General features: G+C 41.7%; 1 protein-coding gene across 4 annotated transcripts in view; it reads right to left on the reverse strand.

The window, feature by feature from the left end:
* Positions 1-928: 928 nt before the first annotated feature.
* The window catches only part of STON2 (stonin 2), a 69,910-nt gene continuing 56,007 nt past the window's right edge, over positions 929-14,831 (reverse strand). For all 4 annotated transcript variants that reach the window (XM_061463745.1, XM_061463746.1, XM_061463743.1 and 1 more), the window contains exons 5-7: positions 8,258-10,093; positions 2,347-2,549; positions 929-1,075 (exon numbers count right to left, since the gene is read on the reverse strand). In XM_061463745.1, the coding sequence (XP_061319729.1) occupies positions 992-1,075; positions 2,347-2,549; positions 8,258-10,093 (2,123 nt within the window). In that variant the 3' untranslated portion in view covers positions 929-991. The remainder of the gene's footprint in view (positions 1,076-2,346; positions 2,550-8,257; positions 10,094-14,831) is intronic.

The raw sequence follows: 14,831 nt of genomic DNA on the forward strand, positions 1-14,831 counted from the left end.
TTTCAGGAAGGCAAACAACATTGTCTGTTTGAAGTAATTTTGTTCTGTCATTTTCAATAACCACCCACCTTTCCCACCCCAGAAAACATAAAAAAACCCAAACCCAAAGGCTAGTGTTTCTCCCTTAAATATCTTTCTAGGCAGGAATGATCTAATCTTAGCCAAGTTCCTCCTGTATCACCTCTATAATAAGACACATTCCCTGTTACTAGCAGCCATTACCATGTTCAGTCAAGATAATAGAACAGACTAACAAATAAAAAATTTAAGAAATTGCAGAGACTTTCTTGTAACTTGTGCAGACCCATGAAAATGTGCACAATGACATGTTGTCATTCAGGGGATGAGACAGCAAGGGGTGAACAGAAGAACAGCTACATGATTAGCTGTCCTGTCTGTAGTTCATGTGCTTGCCCATTTACTATGTTTAAGATGCAGAGTTTGTTGATTCTTCAGAATGATGCTCAGGGTTTTCACTCTGTTGATCACTTCAGAAATGAGATTTTACATCATTTTTCACTTGATGCTGCCTGGGTTTTATTTGGCAGTTCAGAAGGAAGTGAATCTTCCAATGACCAAACCCAACAGGCATACAGCAACAACAACAACAAAAAAAGGCTTAATGTAGGAGGGCAAGATTTAAGTGTGATAAAGGCTGCTTTCTGGTTTGACTGTGATGCTTGTCAGACCATACTTCAGTGCACAAACTAAATGGTGAAGAGGCAGAAAGGCGGGCTTGACTGTAATACAAGTCATTCTGTCTATCCCCCAAATGTACTTAAATTGTTCCATGGGTCCACTCCAAACAAACCACACACAAGCTTCTTCTCGAAGTACGGGTCATCACAAGGAAAAATAATACTCTTTGGAGCATTATTTTGAGAGTAGTACTGCATACTTTTTAAAAGAAAAATACCAAATCCCTGCAAGTTCTTTCTTCCAGGTTTTTTAATTTGACTACCCATCTTGTGACTTGCAGACTGGTCTTCCTTCACTGCATAGCACATTCATTGACATCTGCTGTATCTTCTCCCTTCAGATCCTCATTCAAGCTTTTTTTCCGCTCTATTTCGACCTGGCAGAGGAGAAAGGGGAAGAATATTGGTGATGAGAAAGGAAACCAAAAGAATAACAAAATCTTTAATGGCAATCCATGTTCCACTAAGGTAAAGAAACTCTTGGTAAAATGAGAGTGCTTTGAAGAGAAATAGACTGAGGGAAAGCTAGATTTTATACTCTTAAGTGTATAAGTCTAATCCAGTGTTACAATTCAACAGTGTCATGACATCTTTTCCAGAAGAGAAAAAGTCATGCAGAGAACTGGTCTCATGTGATTTTATATTAATTACCATCTCTATTTGTACTTTGAATCCAAACCCAGAACAAAATCTGCAGAGGACAGGTGGCTTCCTAAGTGACAGAAGACGACCAGCCTATATTTTAAACTCTGATGTGTAAAGCAAGAGCTTAATCTTCAAAATGCACAGAATCACAGAATCATAGAAGATCTTGAGTTGGAAGGAACCTGTAAGGATCATCGAGTCCAATTCCCTGCTCCTCGCAGGACTGCCTAACACTGAACCAGACATCGGCACATTCTTGACATTCTCAGGCTCAGGTGCTTTGGGCTACAGATGCCAATTTGTACTGTGATGGGGCCAAGGTGATCTACATTTGTGTTCTAAATTTCAACACCTCTGAAAATTCAGGAATGATCCAATGTCCAGTTCTTCAGAGGAATGCTTAGGAAGAGCAATTACCTTCTCCAGAGAATTTAAAAGACTACTAAAAACCTATTACCATTAAAAATATTTGCCATGAGGATCTTTTCATTATCTCTCACCTCTGTTCTTAAAGAAGGCAGGTAGGATGCCAATTTCTCTGCTGAGAATCAGCTAACATGCAAATTTTGGCATACTGAGATTCTTGGCAGGTATCTATGTAGTGCGTTTTCCCATCTGCTCCTCTCCTTAGGGCAGGCAGGAAGAAGAAATATCTAAGCAGAGAAACAATGTGATCCTTTTGTGTGCTGTAGCACTCCCACTGTAGCTGCTATGAAGAGCAGAAAAACTCTGTTCACACTTTTACTGTATTCAGCTTATCTCCAGTATCCATGAGCATGCTTTTCCACAAAGCAACTGCAAGCAAGGTTATTCCATCTTTGCTGAGGGATAATCTGCTGCTTTTTTACCATGAATCAATAGGCTGCACATGGGTAGCTACTGCACAGAGCCTAGCATATGTCAAATTCCCACCGCATCCGCCCATGGTATTTGTCTGCCTAGAGTTTTCAAGACAATTAAGCATGCAAAGTAACCACAGTGATTGCCACATACTCAGTTTTACCTTGTAACTGTAGTGTGCTGAATAGTTGACCCATTTCCTCACATTGGTCTTGTCCTCGACAGAGATGGACCGAACAGTGGCTTTGGAGGCAGAAGTGGTGGGCATGTCAAATTCCACATCTACATAGCGGACAAAACTGGAAGGCACTTCCCGGTCAGAGCCAAGCTCTAGGTGACAGAAGAAGCTGTGAGGATGGCCAGAAGCTGGAAAAAAAGCGCAAAGAGACATGAAAGTTGTGTTGGATGGATGTCCCGGGTTCAGCAGCAGCAGTCATGTTTCTCCTTCTTGGTAGCTGGTGCAGTGCTGTGTTTTGACTTTCAGCTCGGGAACAGAGCTGATAACAATGATGTTTTGGTTTGGCCAAGGACTTTGTGAGCCTCATGCTCTGCCAGGGAGGAGGGGAAGCCGTGAGGAAGCAGAGACAGGACACCTGACCCAGGCTAGCCAAAGAAGTATTCCATACCACAGCACGTCATGCCCAGGATGTAACTGGGAGTGAGCCGGAAGGGCTGGGAGACTGCGGGGTTGGAGGAGGCATTGATCAGAGCTTGGTCGGTCTGGGGGGGGGGGGCGGGGGGGGGGCTAGTTATGGGTCAGCTGGTGGTGAGATGTTGTATTCTCTTCCCTTGTTATTTCCTTTATCATTATTATCATTGGTGGTAGCAGTAGTGATCTGTGTTATACCTGAGTTACTAAACTGTTCTTATCTCAACCAGTGGGAGTTGCATTCTTTTCAATTCTCCTCTCCGTCCCTCCGGGAGTAGGGAGAGGGAAAGAAGTGGGGGGAGTGAGTGAAGGAGCCCTCTGCCTCCTTTTAAACCATGACAATGGATCACAAAAAACAACGTTTAGGAAGAAGCAACACCATGAAACTGCAAGAAACTGAGAATCTGCCTGGCTGAACTAGTTCACACCAAGTGACAGTATCTTACCTGTTTCAGTGCTGTAGGAATTTCCAGAGGAATTAAACAAAACTGCAAAAAGGATTGCCAATCACTCTGGTTTTCTTTTAGTGGGTGAAAATACAAGATGTCAATCAAGCACAGTAGGGTAAAGGTATTTCCCCTCTTCTGATTCCCCCAGTGCATGTAACATGTTAAGCGCATTGTGGCATATACTTCTGAAATGTGTGTATTGGTAATGAGGAAAGGTGGGATTTCGCAGGTATTTCACAGTTGTTTGAAATTGTTATCCTCATTTTTAGCAAAAGAAAATATACTGGATAATGTTAAATAACTTTCCTGGGTTCAAAAAGCAAGCTCATGCATAGCTTGTATGTAACTGTTTATTCTTTACCCCACGACAAGGTGGCTAGTTATTAAAGATTGCAAGGTGAAGAAAGAATCACATTTAGCTCTGTCATCTGTAAATGATAACCTTTGTTATTATCCCCCCCCCCCCCCCCCCGTGTTTTGCTGGACAGCAGTGATGTTTAAAAATTGAAGTAGGGACTGCTAGTCAAACTAGACTGGTTTTATTTCTGACTGCAGCCAACTCCCTAACCTCTTGAGCAAGTCATTTAAGGTCTGCACCTTAATTTTTCTGTCTACAAAATGAGAAAGCAAGCCTTCAAAGCCACTTTGGGCTTTTCTGATTGAAGGGATCCAGAGTTCCCTCACAAGTGGAAGGTTTAACAACTTACGTCCCTGCAACAAATCCAAGGAGAGGCTATGCAGTTCAGCAGAGACAGCACTGATATGCAGCACCACAGCTGGAGCCATGTTATGGGTGCAGTTATCAAACAGACTTAAAAACTTTAGTTCTGCAAGCATTAAATTATATCACCAGGACTTTCATCAGGATTAATTATCCCAAGCAGAGTGCTGACTCTGGTTCTAGAGCTGGGAGCTCCCTCTGACAGCACATCCTGGCTTTTTATACCTGGAGCATGCTTTCCCTGGGTAAAATCAGTGGCACACAGCAGACCTCAAAGATGATGCCCACACACCATGAGCCAGGGGCAGCTCCACTGCTCCTGTGGAGATCACTGTGCCTCTAGCACTGCAGGGCTTTTGCTTCTGGCCAGTTCTTGGGCTCGGCTGTGGTGGACACACCTGTGGTGGCAGCACACTCCAGCCTCTGCCATAGGACACTCAGGTGCTGCTGCACACACCTGGTAACCACTGCTCTGTGGTACTGCATTATGAAGATGCCATTCCTGGCTCAAAATTTCTGTGTTCAGCACTCAGTGCTGGCAACCAACTCCCAGTCTCAGGCCCCTCATTTGATCATATCTCTTCACTCACCCTATGCCAGGCTCAGCAGACTCATTGCAATCCTTCCTGCTCATCTGCTTTGCTATGCTTTTCTTCTCTAGATTGCAGTGGGCTGCTCCCTCCTTCAGGCTGCCTGGATTGCAGTGGAGGTCCACAGCAGTCTGAAGGAGTGGCAACACAGCACTGGTGCAAGCCACTGTCCTGGCTACAAGGTGTTCAGCTTGCAAGGTGTTCAGCTTGCACTGCTGCACTCCTGAGCTGGCATATGCTCAGTTGCTTTTGGGATGGACACATGTGAAAGTAGGACTGGGACGTGTTTAACAAGGCTTGAGGACACTGTGTGATGGGTGCTTTGGACATCTGAGCTTTTAAGCTATTCATAATTTCAACCAGACACATGGAACTAGCAACCAGTCATCTAACACACATGTTGGTGGATATTCACAGGCTCAAAAAAAAAGGGGGAGGGAAATAAAGGGGGGGAAAGGAAGAAAAATTAATGCAGTGCAACTTACAATGCAATTTTCCAATAATTTAATTTCTTCTAGTAGTTTTGCCCACTAACAGAAAAGACCATGCGCAACACTCAAACAAAATACAGAAGTTATTCATTTAAACCAGCACATCATGGTAGGCAATAAGGTGAAGTGATTAATACAGCAAGTCCTTCACCAAAGTTATAGCAAAAAATACACAGCACCCAAGTGTCCATCCGTGAGGCACATGAGGCACAACTTCTGTAGACTCTCCATTCAACAGGCTCATTCAGAGCTCTTTCTTGAATGGACAGGTATAGTTTTTAGTAAAATCAGTCAACAGACTGCTTTTGCTTCGCAGCTTCTGCTGCCTTAAGCTATTAACATTTCATTCTGGCAATCAAGCATCTCATAATATAATTCATATATATGCATGGGTTACTGTGATTGGAGAGAATCTGTTCCAAACAACTCTGATATCCCAACAAGTTTGAATTAAAGGATTTAATTTACTTCAGAAAGTATACCAGGTGCCTGGATCCACAGCCAAAGTAAAGCAAAGTCCAGATATCCAGATCCAAGGTTCTGCACATAGACTACATCCCTGCTTCGCTGGAGGCGCATTCTCCCATGATTGAAGACCAGGTGGATGTTTTCCTAATATTCTGCTGGTAGATTAAAAAAACCCAAACATGTGGAGCCCAGCCAGCTGCAACTGAAGCTCTGCAGAGCCTGTAAATAAGCTTTCTTTATCAACTGCTTTGATCACATTAATTGTGATTATGAGAAGGGCAATAAAGATTGACAAGCTGTTCTGGAAAGGCTTTTAGCCATGTGGTTAGTAGACTCCAGTCCATAGCTTTTTCTTAGGATAAATCACAGTCAGGGTACACACTCTCCTTCTTTTGTCATATGCTTTTAAGTGTCCAGTCATAAGCAGCCACTTTGGCTATAGAGGGAACAGATAACAACTTCCTAAAGTGAGAATGCAAAGGGCTCCATCCCATTAGAAAGCACAAGGAGAAAACATTTGGATGAGACAGCAACGCTACTGAAACAGTTTGGGAGCTAGGACACTACAAACTGAATGCAAGCAGCAAGCTTTGGGAGGGACCAGCTCTACTCTTATGTAGATGAGGCACTGGCTGTATTTTTCTACTTAATGCTTGAGAACAGCATCATTTATATGGACTTTTGCAAATAGGTGGAGGTGAGTTATTATACGACTTGTGGGTAGGGCTGGATATAGCCAAGCATACACAAGGTTGGGAGTAGATCACACATTAGTATTGTATGGTCACAAGAGTATGTGGTCCATCAGGAAAAACTAAGGATCAGGAATCAGTGCTTTTCAGTACCATTTATATCCCTCATTGCTTGCCATGGATTTTGAGTAAGGAAAACCATGGGACAAGTGCCATCAAGAAATGTAAACAGTCCCTGAGAGGCAAGGTCAGATTTAAACTACGTTTAGCCTGCCCCGTCATCAATTTTGGATTCCCTCCCTCTCACATAACTCATGTGTCCTGGCCAAGACAGTGCTTGGCCCTTCCTTTCCCTGAAATTACATCTGACCTGACCAGAGGGGTGACGACACTCTCTTCCTCTCAGGATGTAAACAAATACTAACTGCCCTGAGTTCTGCACGGTGACAATGATGGATAGATGCTCTGTGGCAGGGCTCCAACAGCAGCACTAAGTCTGTGATGCATTTCCTCCTGACATGGGGATATATAATAGAGCCTCATACTCGGAGAGACAAGATAAAGCACACAAGAGGCATAGATCAACATCTCCCTCAAAGTAGTGATGGGTAAGGAAGCATCACATCATAAGAGGCAGTAGAACCTGGAGTTCTGCCTCTTCTCCGGGTTTGCTACTGGCATGTTCTGTGACTATGTTAAAGTCTGGGGGCTTTCGTTTCCCCAGCTGTAATGTCTGGATGGTATACTGAGATTTTTGGAGAGAAGATGCCACAGAAGGCCCAATTTCACAGCATGCAGATGGCATAGTGAGATTTTCCTCACAAGCATGTTACTGCTCATAAACAGCCTGAGGTTAATTTTGCATTGCAATATTTCTCGAGTTCCCAAGCTCTCTCTTCATATGTCTCATACTACAGACAACATGGAGCCTTCACTTCTGTTAGCAATACCCCTCCAAATTTGTAATCTATGATATAAGCTGGTGTCCTTGGGCTGAAATGTGGTCCAACAGATTAGAAGACTTGGATCACTGTTCTGCTGACACTATAGCTTAAACTCAGGAAAAAAATATGTCCTTAAAAGTGCCAAATCTGGTACTGAACTTGCCTTCAGGGAATACTGGATATAGAAACCCTCCCAGTCACCCAGCTGCATTACTACAGCATTAATACATTAATAAAGTCCATGTTTGTAAAAAGCTAGTCTAGATCAGAGAAATTCAGAAGTAGAATTCACTATGAATAAAAGTAAACCTGAGTTGTCTAGCTTTATTGCACACTGCAGATGAAAGGCAGGAAGTGGAATGACTGGCAGTGATGGCCAAAGGGAACAGTAGTTTGCCCATAATATTTGAATGTTTAATTATGAACATGTTACTAAAATTACAAAGAATTGTGGGGTTTATGCTGGTATTCCCTCTTCAGGTTGAAGCTGTCTGCACTGGTTACAGAAACACAGCCACAAACTGGTGCTTGGAAATGTCTTCTTTTTTAATGGTTGCACAATATTTTCTGTCCTCTTATAATCCCCATTGCAGATACTTTCTAGGCATTAGCTGTGGTATATGCATTGAAATATACAGCACCGGCCCAGCATGCTTGGCAATGCATGGAAAAGAAATCACATGTGCTGGATGAACTACAGCAATTTACGTGGTTCTGTGATTCAGCGCTGTCGCATAGTATGCTGCCTTTGCAAGTTACCTGAAAAAGCCCCGCTTTCAATAACAGTGCTAAGCCCACAGAGATGTTCGATGCCTAAGTTCCATGAGGTACGCATAAAAGCAAAGCAGAAGGCATATTTTTGAATCTGGAAAACCTAAATCTTTTTTATCATGTTTGTAGGATACACAAAACTACTGCAATTAAAGTTTAGATAAATGTTTCACGAAACTGATGTCTTTCGGTATACTACAGGTGACTTATCCCTCACTATGTAAGCCCAATGTTCTTTATCTTCCAAAACACGTAACTCCTTCTAGTTTAGGCCTGCAGAGACGATATGCACCACTTACCTGAGTTTTTGTCAGGCAGTCGGTTTATCCTCCATACGATGGAATTAAAGGCATGCTCATATTTGGCAGTTCCCAAAGTTACTCTCATTACTGGCTCAGAACCAGACAGACTGGTTGATCCAAAAGCGGCCCCCTTGTTCACCTTGGCTTTCAAAGATTTCTCCCCCAGGACACTCTCCTTGCGGAAGTTCTTTACCCACTTGTTTGGCACTGGGTAGCGGATCATCACGTTTTCACAAGGGACCTGAGCTAAAGGGTCACGGTTGGAAGAGAACCCAGTGGACATCATCAGCCAGCTCTGCACCTCCACCTCAGCACCACTGATGCTGGCAGCTGTCCTCAGAGTAAAAGGCAAAGTTTTCTCAGCAAAGACAGTTCTGAATCGCATCAGTTCAAACCGGCAGGCATCCAAGGGGTTGAACAGGATAATACGGGAGTTATTAAACACATCTTCATCCACACATGAATGGAACCGACAGCTGTATAATTTAATCCACTTAGTGGTAGTAGTGGGCATAATATCCTGCCTTGCAACTATTTCATTCCCTTTGATCAGGATATCATTAAGGCCTAGTCTGCATTCTGCCAGGCCAGAAAGGAAGCTGAGAACATAGATATGGGTCAGCACACTGTGCTGGAGAATCACACTGTCCCCTTTGGCCAAGATGCCATGAAACTCATCCCTGACATCAACTGTGATTTCTTCCTCCTGATAGTTCAGTCCTACTGTGCTCAGATCTGTTGATGAGGCTGGCAAGTTCATCAGTGTGTCTTGCACAGCACTGATGAAGCTAAGGAAGTCTTCATAATCTGTAGTCCCAAGTTTGATAATTTGCTCTCTCTCTGCTGTGTGAGCAATGGCTGGCTTAGGCTGATACTTCTTTTTCTCCTTGTAGGTTGTGCGGTCCAACCGCACACTGTGTATCCTTCCATTCTCATCATAGTTCTGGAGTTTGCGCTCTGAAATCTCATGATTGATTTCAAGTTTGAATTCCCGGAAAGGTTTCTCCAGTCCTTTCTCATAATAAAGCTGTATACATCCACTGTCAGTCAGCTTGACATATATTGGTCCCCAGTGCCTGGATGACATAATATTCTTCTTCTCTGGGATCCTGAGCATCATTGGCCATCCATCCTTTGGCTGAGCTGATGCCAGATTAAAAAAGGCTGCATCCAGATCATATGGCATCATGGGGTCATCATCAGGCAGGGTAGGGGTGCTCACATGATCTGGGTCTCCAATCTGAAGTTGCTTGAGCTGCTCTACAGCATCTGTGTGGGTTATATTTTTGCTTGCCTCATGGAAACTGATGATATCAGATTCTTGATGAAGAATAATGAGAGAGTCTCTTTGGCTTTTGCCTGGAGCACTGGAGACAGAAGAGCTTTTGGAACGCCTGTCTTGCTCCTCAAAGAATGAGCTGAATGGGTTGATGGGTGAAGGCTGGACATCTCGCAGAGATTCATCCAAGAAGGGATTAGTAGCACTCCATGGTGGTGTTTCAACGGAAGGCAACTTGGTTAAGGAGGAGAGATCGAGTTTTTGAATTTTGGAGAGGTCCCCCAGTGTGCTCTTGGGACGTTCTCTTTTCTTAAAGGATGTAGTGAGGTTAAAGTTAACATCTGGAGTCTGTGTTTCTGCAGGTGGGGTGTCTGTTTTCAAGGGAGAAAGGTTTGCTGGTGAAAAACTGACTTCATTGTCGTCAAAAGTCACCCAGCTGGGAAAGCGAGCTGTGGTTGGGGTAGATGAATGCCCATTCATGGAGGTGTTGTTCAGCTGCCAGTTGACAGCCTCCATATCTATCTCTTCATCTTCCTGGAGAGATGAGGAATTGTCTTTAAAAAAAAAAGAGGGGAGGGGAGGAAATTTCAGCTAATTATTCTGAAGTTATCTAGTTCTCTTCAAGTACAGAAAACTACAGTCTGCACAACAGTTTGCATGCTCAACAAAGGCATTTTCATATTCTGGGCAAGAAAGATAATCAGAAGACTTGGCTAAAATGCTCAAGAGTCTGTCCAGAATTAACAAAGAAATAGACAGCTGAACAGAGGAAAGGAATGCAGTAAGAAACAGAAAAGGAATGAGAGCAATGATTGTATTGCTCTCATTCCAACATGACTGAAAAAGAGAAACTTAGCCCACATGTTGCAGTGATTTTTTTAAAACTTCCCTCTCTAAGCTTTCAGGCTGCATTTCTTCTCTCCACTTGCCTTCTGCCATTTGTACCCTCTTGCTCTTGTTCTCATTTTTTCCCTTTCTGTCCCCATACCCTTTGCTCTAGAGAAGAATACAGTAGGGGAGGGAATGAACACTGAGGAAGAGCTCTTCTGCACTTTGTCGCTACATATTTGTCTGCACATTTGCTGTTAACACAAAAGCACATGGGATATGGTGAAGACACCATAAAGGGTATGTAGGTGGCATTTTTGCCCAGGATGTGTTCAGCAAAGAGACTTTTTGGGTTACCCAGGGAGAAAGAGTCTGCCAGTCCTTGGATGTCTTTGAAGAATCTCTCAGAGAAGCCGTGATCTAGGGATGTATGTTAGCATACAGAAAAACACTTCTTTTAACTTATGGAATCTGTCCCCATACTCTGTCAGGACATGGCACCTTTGACCACTATTTTCCTAATCTTGGGCTCTGCCAAGACACTTCCCAGAAGCTTACATCTTACTGTGCTGTTTCAATCCTAGCTCTTCCTGGTGGATATAGCTGCAGTGGTAATAAAGTGTTTTCCAAAATGAGCATACATTCTCAAGAGTTCAGAAATTAAAGGGTTTTCTTCCCATTTTCTTCCCACTGAGTGAATGAATAAAAGTGCTTCTCAAAATGAGCAGCCAGCATGAAATTACACTGCAGCTACGCCATGGGTTTGCTCTATGTATAATACAACAGTACTAGCATTTGTGCCTGTTGCTTCTGATAGATATATAGGTCCTATGTTTTTACCTAAGTCACTGTTCTTCAGTACAAGCAGAGAAGTGAGTGTAAAATGTAGCACTTTGGTATGGATGCACACCTGTGATATTTTACAGTATTAACAACAGCAACAATAACAACAACAACTTATTTAAGTCATTATTTAAATTGCCACCAGTTCCCCACAAAAGATGAGCTTCGTTTCCATTCTGCCTCAACCATAATAAGACAATTTGAATTTTCCTTCCAGTTATCATTTAGGATATGGAATAGGGACTATTCATGTTAGCCAAAGTCACACCACTAGCTCATTATAATGTCATGAGTAACTTGATTTTCTGGGCCTCTCATCCCAGCTGCATGGGAGCTCACTCAACTTTTTGACCTAAGGATAAAACACATGATCCAAATTCTAAAGGTTAGTATAACTCATAATTACATATGAAGAGAATGATACCAATTTTTTTTCAAGCCACAATAACAACAAAGCAATAACAAGAATAGATAGCTTTTATAGACTATCCATGCATTTCAAAGTATATTTGAAAAGAAGTGGCACTATCTCAATTTCCCTGATTTTCTTCTCTACCCTGACATTTTACTTCCAGCTTTGCGCCATGCTTCTCTGTAGTCCCTGCTACTGTTTACACCACTGGATGCTCTTCCATCTCCAGTGACCCACAGTGGTAAGACTTTTATCTGTTAAATTTTGCCACAAGACTATAGATTTGTGAGGGGAAAAAAACAAGCCACCTTATTATCACCCTAAGATAGAAAGTAATAAAAACCCCACCAAGAACAATCTGATGTTGTTCTGATCCTCAGGTCCATACCAATACCTTCCTATGTTGTCTCATGCTTTTCCAGCACTTTGGTTAGCAAGCATGTAATCCTCTGAAGCACAGCAAAGGCAATGAAAAGATGTGGTAAAAGTCTCTGATTTTATGGTATTTCTGGGAAAACATTCCCCATTTCTTTTAGGACTTCTAGAAGTCCTATGTTTATAAGGTCAGGGTTTCTTAAGAGTGGATCACCTTTTCCCTGCCTGCAATTATAATCTTCCCCTTTCCTATATCTTAGCTTTTGAACTACAGAAATCAAATGGGAATCCACAAATAAAGCAGTAAAAAAATAAATAGAGGCAGATGAGAAGACCTCCTTGAGAGTCTATGTGAAAAACACAGAAATCACCTGAAGAATTTCTTTCTAAACTGAACAAGTTTTATAAAATGCTTGTTTTGACTCAGATACCCAGAAATACAGCAGAAGCTCTACAATAAGATGGTTTCACATTTGTAATCATTTGTGTAATTTTATTTTCTAGAACAAATCAGTAAACTGTTATTTGATTTGATATGTGGAAGTGTCAAATCTGGGAAGTGAAACAATCCTTCTTTCTCAAACTAAAATCAAAAGCAGATTATTCTGCTGCCAAAGAACCATATGGTTGGGTTTACAAATGTTTGAAGAATACAAAGGTGGTTCTAGGAAAGAGAGGTTTTTAGCTCTGTAAGGGAATGGCTAATAGCAGGCAGTTTAAAAAAATAACCATATGCTAATGCAGCTAAGTGTCCAAAGAAAGTTCCTGAGAGCTAGATGAAATAGTGTGTTTCCCAAGAGAAATATTGGAACCTCTGCTGCAAAGGCAAATATAGCATGGTGAAAAATCTTGTCATGGCTATAAGATGTCTTAGACAATTACTTCAGATTTTCCCTTCTTGACTTTTTATGAATTCCTGAACATGGGTGATAAAGTTTAAAATGTGAATGTCCTTCCATTTGGCAGCACCCCAGTAGGTCTGGGAGAGGACACTTAAGAAAGTGATTTCCCAGATGAACTCCCTGCTTTTCTAACTGCTTTCAAAATTCCTTCCTACAAAATAAATCATGAGGATTGGTTGCTGATGGGGTGCGTTCTTCAACCCAGAGTGATTCCTGACTAAGACTAGATCTGCATAAAAAAAAGATGTGATCAAAACAAAACACTTGGTTTTTTTTCCTTTTGATTGACTGACTTTGCTTTCTTAAGTAAATGACTTGGATAAGTGTTTTCTTTGCAAAATTAAAACACCTTTTAATTGTCCGTTCTTGTCAGAGTCCAACCTGACAGATTGCTCCAGCCAGCTACAAAACACAGGAGCAGATTTACGAAGGTGAAGGTGCCAGTAGCTCTGTTTCCTTTCCCAGTGACATCAGCAATGTAAGCCCTGGGCAAGCAGCCTCAGGCTACCCACACAACTATGCATCTCTGCATTCATTCCCCCACGTAAGTGGTGCCTGCAACCAGCACTGGCTGTACCTTACTATATACATGTCTCAGTATAATTACCAAGCCATTAAATAATTGGGAAACTTAAGTCCACAGTGAAGAATAAAATGCCAACCTGCATTGTAATGGTTTTTTTTTGTCCACAGACCTCTTCATGTTTTGTTGATTTTACAAGGGTTCAGTAGGGTTCAGTAGCAAAACAGTTAATAATTTCAGTATGATAAAACTGAAAACCAGCATTGTTATAACAGATGTAGAACATCTCACTATGATCAGCCTCTTGTGACTCACTACAAGGAAAGGAGGCTTTGGTTCTCATCTTTTTATTTTTCTTTTTAAAGTATTTTGGCCAAAACCACCAGGTATTATCATGCTAAAGGACACTGATAGAGACTGGAACATAGATTTGTAAGCATTCCTGCAGATATTGACTCTCTGCAAGATCTGACGTGTGGAAGGGATGAATGCTCCTATATACAAAAATTTGACAGCAATCTAGTTTCCCAGTGTGTTGAACTGTTAATACAAAAGCTATGTTTATAACTTCGTACCTTATGGCACAGCTAAGAAATGTTACAAAATCACCACAGACTAAGTAACCATCAGGAGAAGGTGCAAGATGAAAGACTGAGGTAACAGACCCAATCTCTACGGTTCTTTCTTATTTCTTCTCATCCTACTTGGCAAGTTTCTCAGATCACATTGAAAGGATTCATACTTCAGTAACTTTTCAGGTGATCATACTCTGTCATATCCTGTCATTAAATCTCTTTGAATTTAGGTGTCTAAATTTAGGCCATGTAAATCAGTGGCCTGATTAAACCTAGTACAGTTTTATCCCAAATCTGTAGTACTATATAGTCTGTTCCCAGCAGTGGGTTAATGACTAGTTAAATATGATGCCTGTTGCTTGTGATGCAAATTCATCACAAGTCCCAAAAGAAGTTAAATAATCTGAAGTTACAAAGAAGTTACATCACTGAGCTTCCATCTCTATTTAAACACAATGAATTTCATCTATGTTCAGTTAATTTATCCCCATGTGTCTCTAATCTTTATAAACTCTCGTGTTTCATTTTAAGTGTAAGCCTTCATACAAATACTAAACCGAAGATGAAATACAAGCAAATTATAACTTAGCCCCACACAGCTAGATTGCAGCAGTCCTCATACTGCAAGAACAATGTTGAAAAGGACTGTGCTCCATCTACCATCTTAAAGGGCTCTAGAAGTTTTTGTGGACTTTAGTTTTTGATGTTTTGAGATTTTCTTACCATTCTGTATCTACACAAATGTATGTATTTATGGGAAGGCAGAACAACTGTATTTCAGGCACTTATGCTTACTGTGCTTTGTTGCCCTGAATTATTTGCCTTCTGTCTCCT

The sequence above is a fragment of the Pezoporus flaviventris genome, unplaced genomic scaffold (assembly GCF_033815535.1).
Source record: "Pezoporus flaviventris isolate CSIRO_AGI_PZ_B2104156 unplaced genomic scaffold, CSIRO_AGI_Pfla_v1 ptg000036l, whole genome shotgun sequence".
Taxonomy (NCBI): Eukaryota; Metazoa; Chordata; class Aves; order Psittaciformes; family Psittacidae; genus Pezoporus; species Pezoporus flaviventris.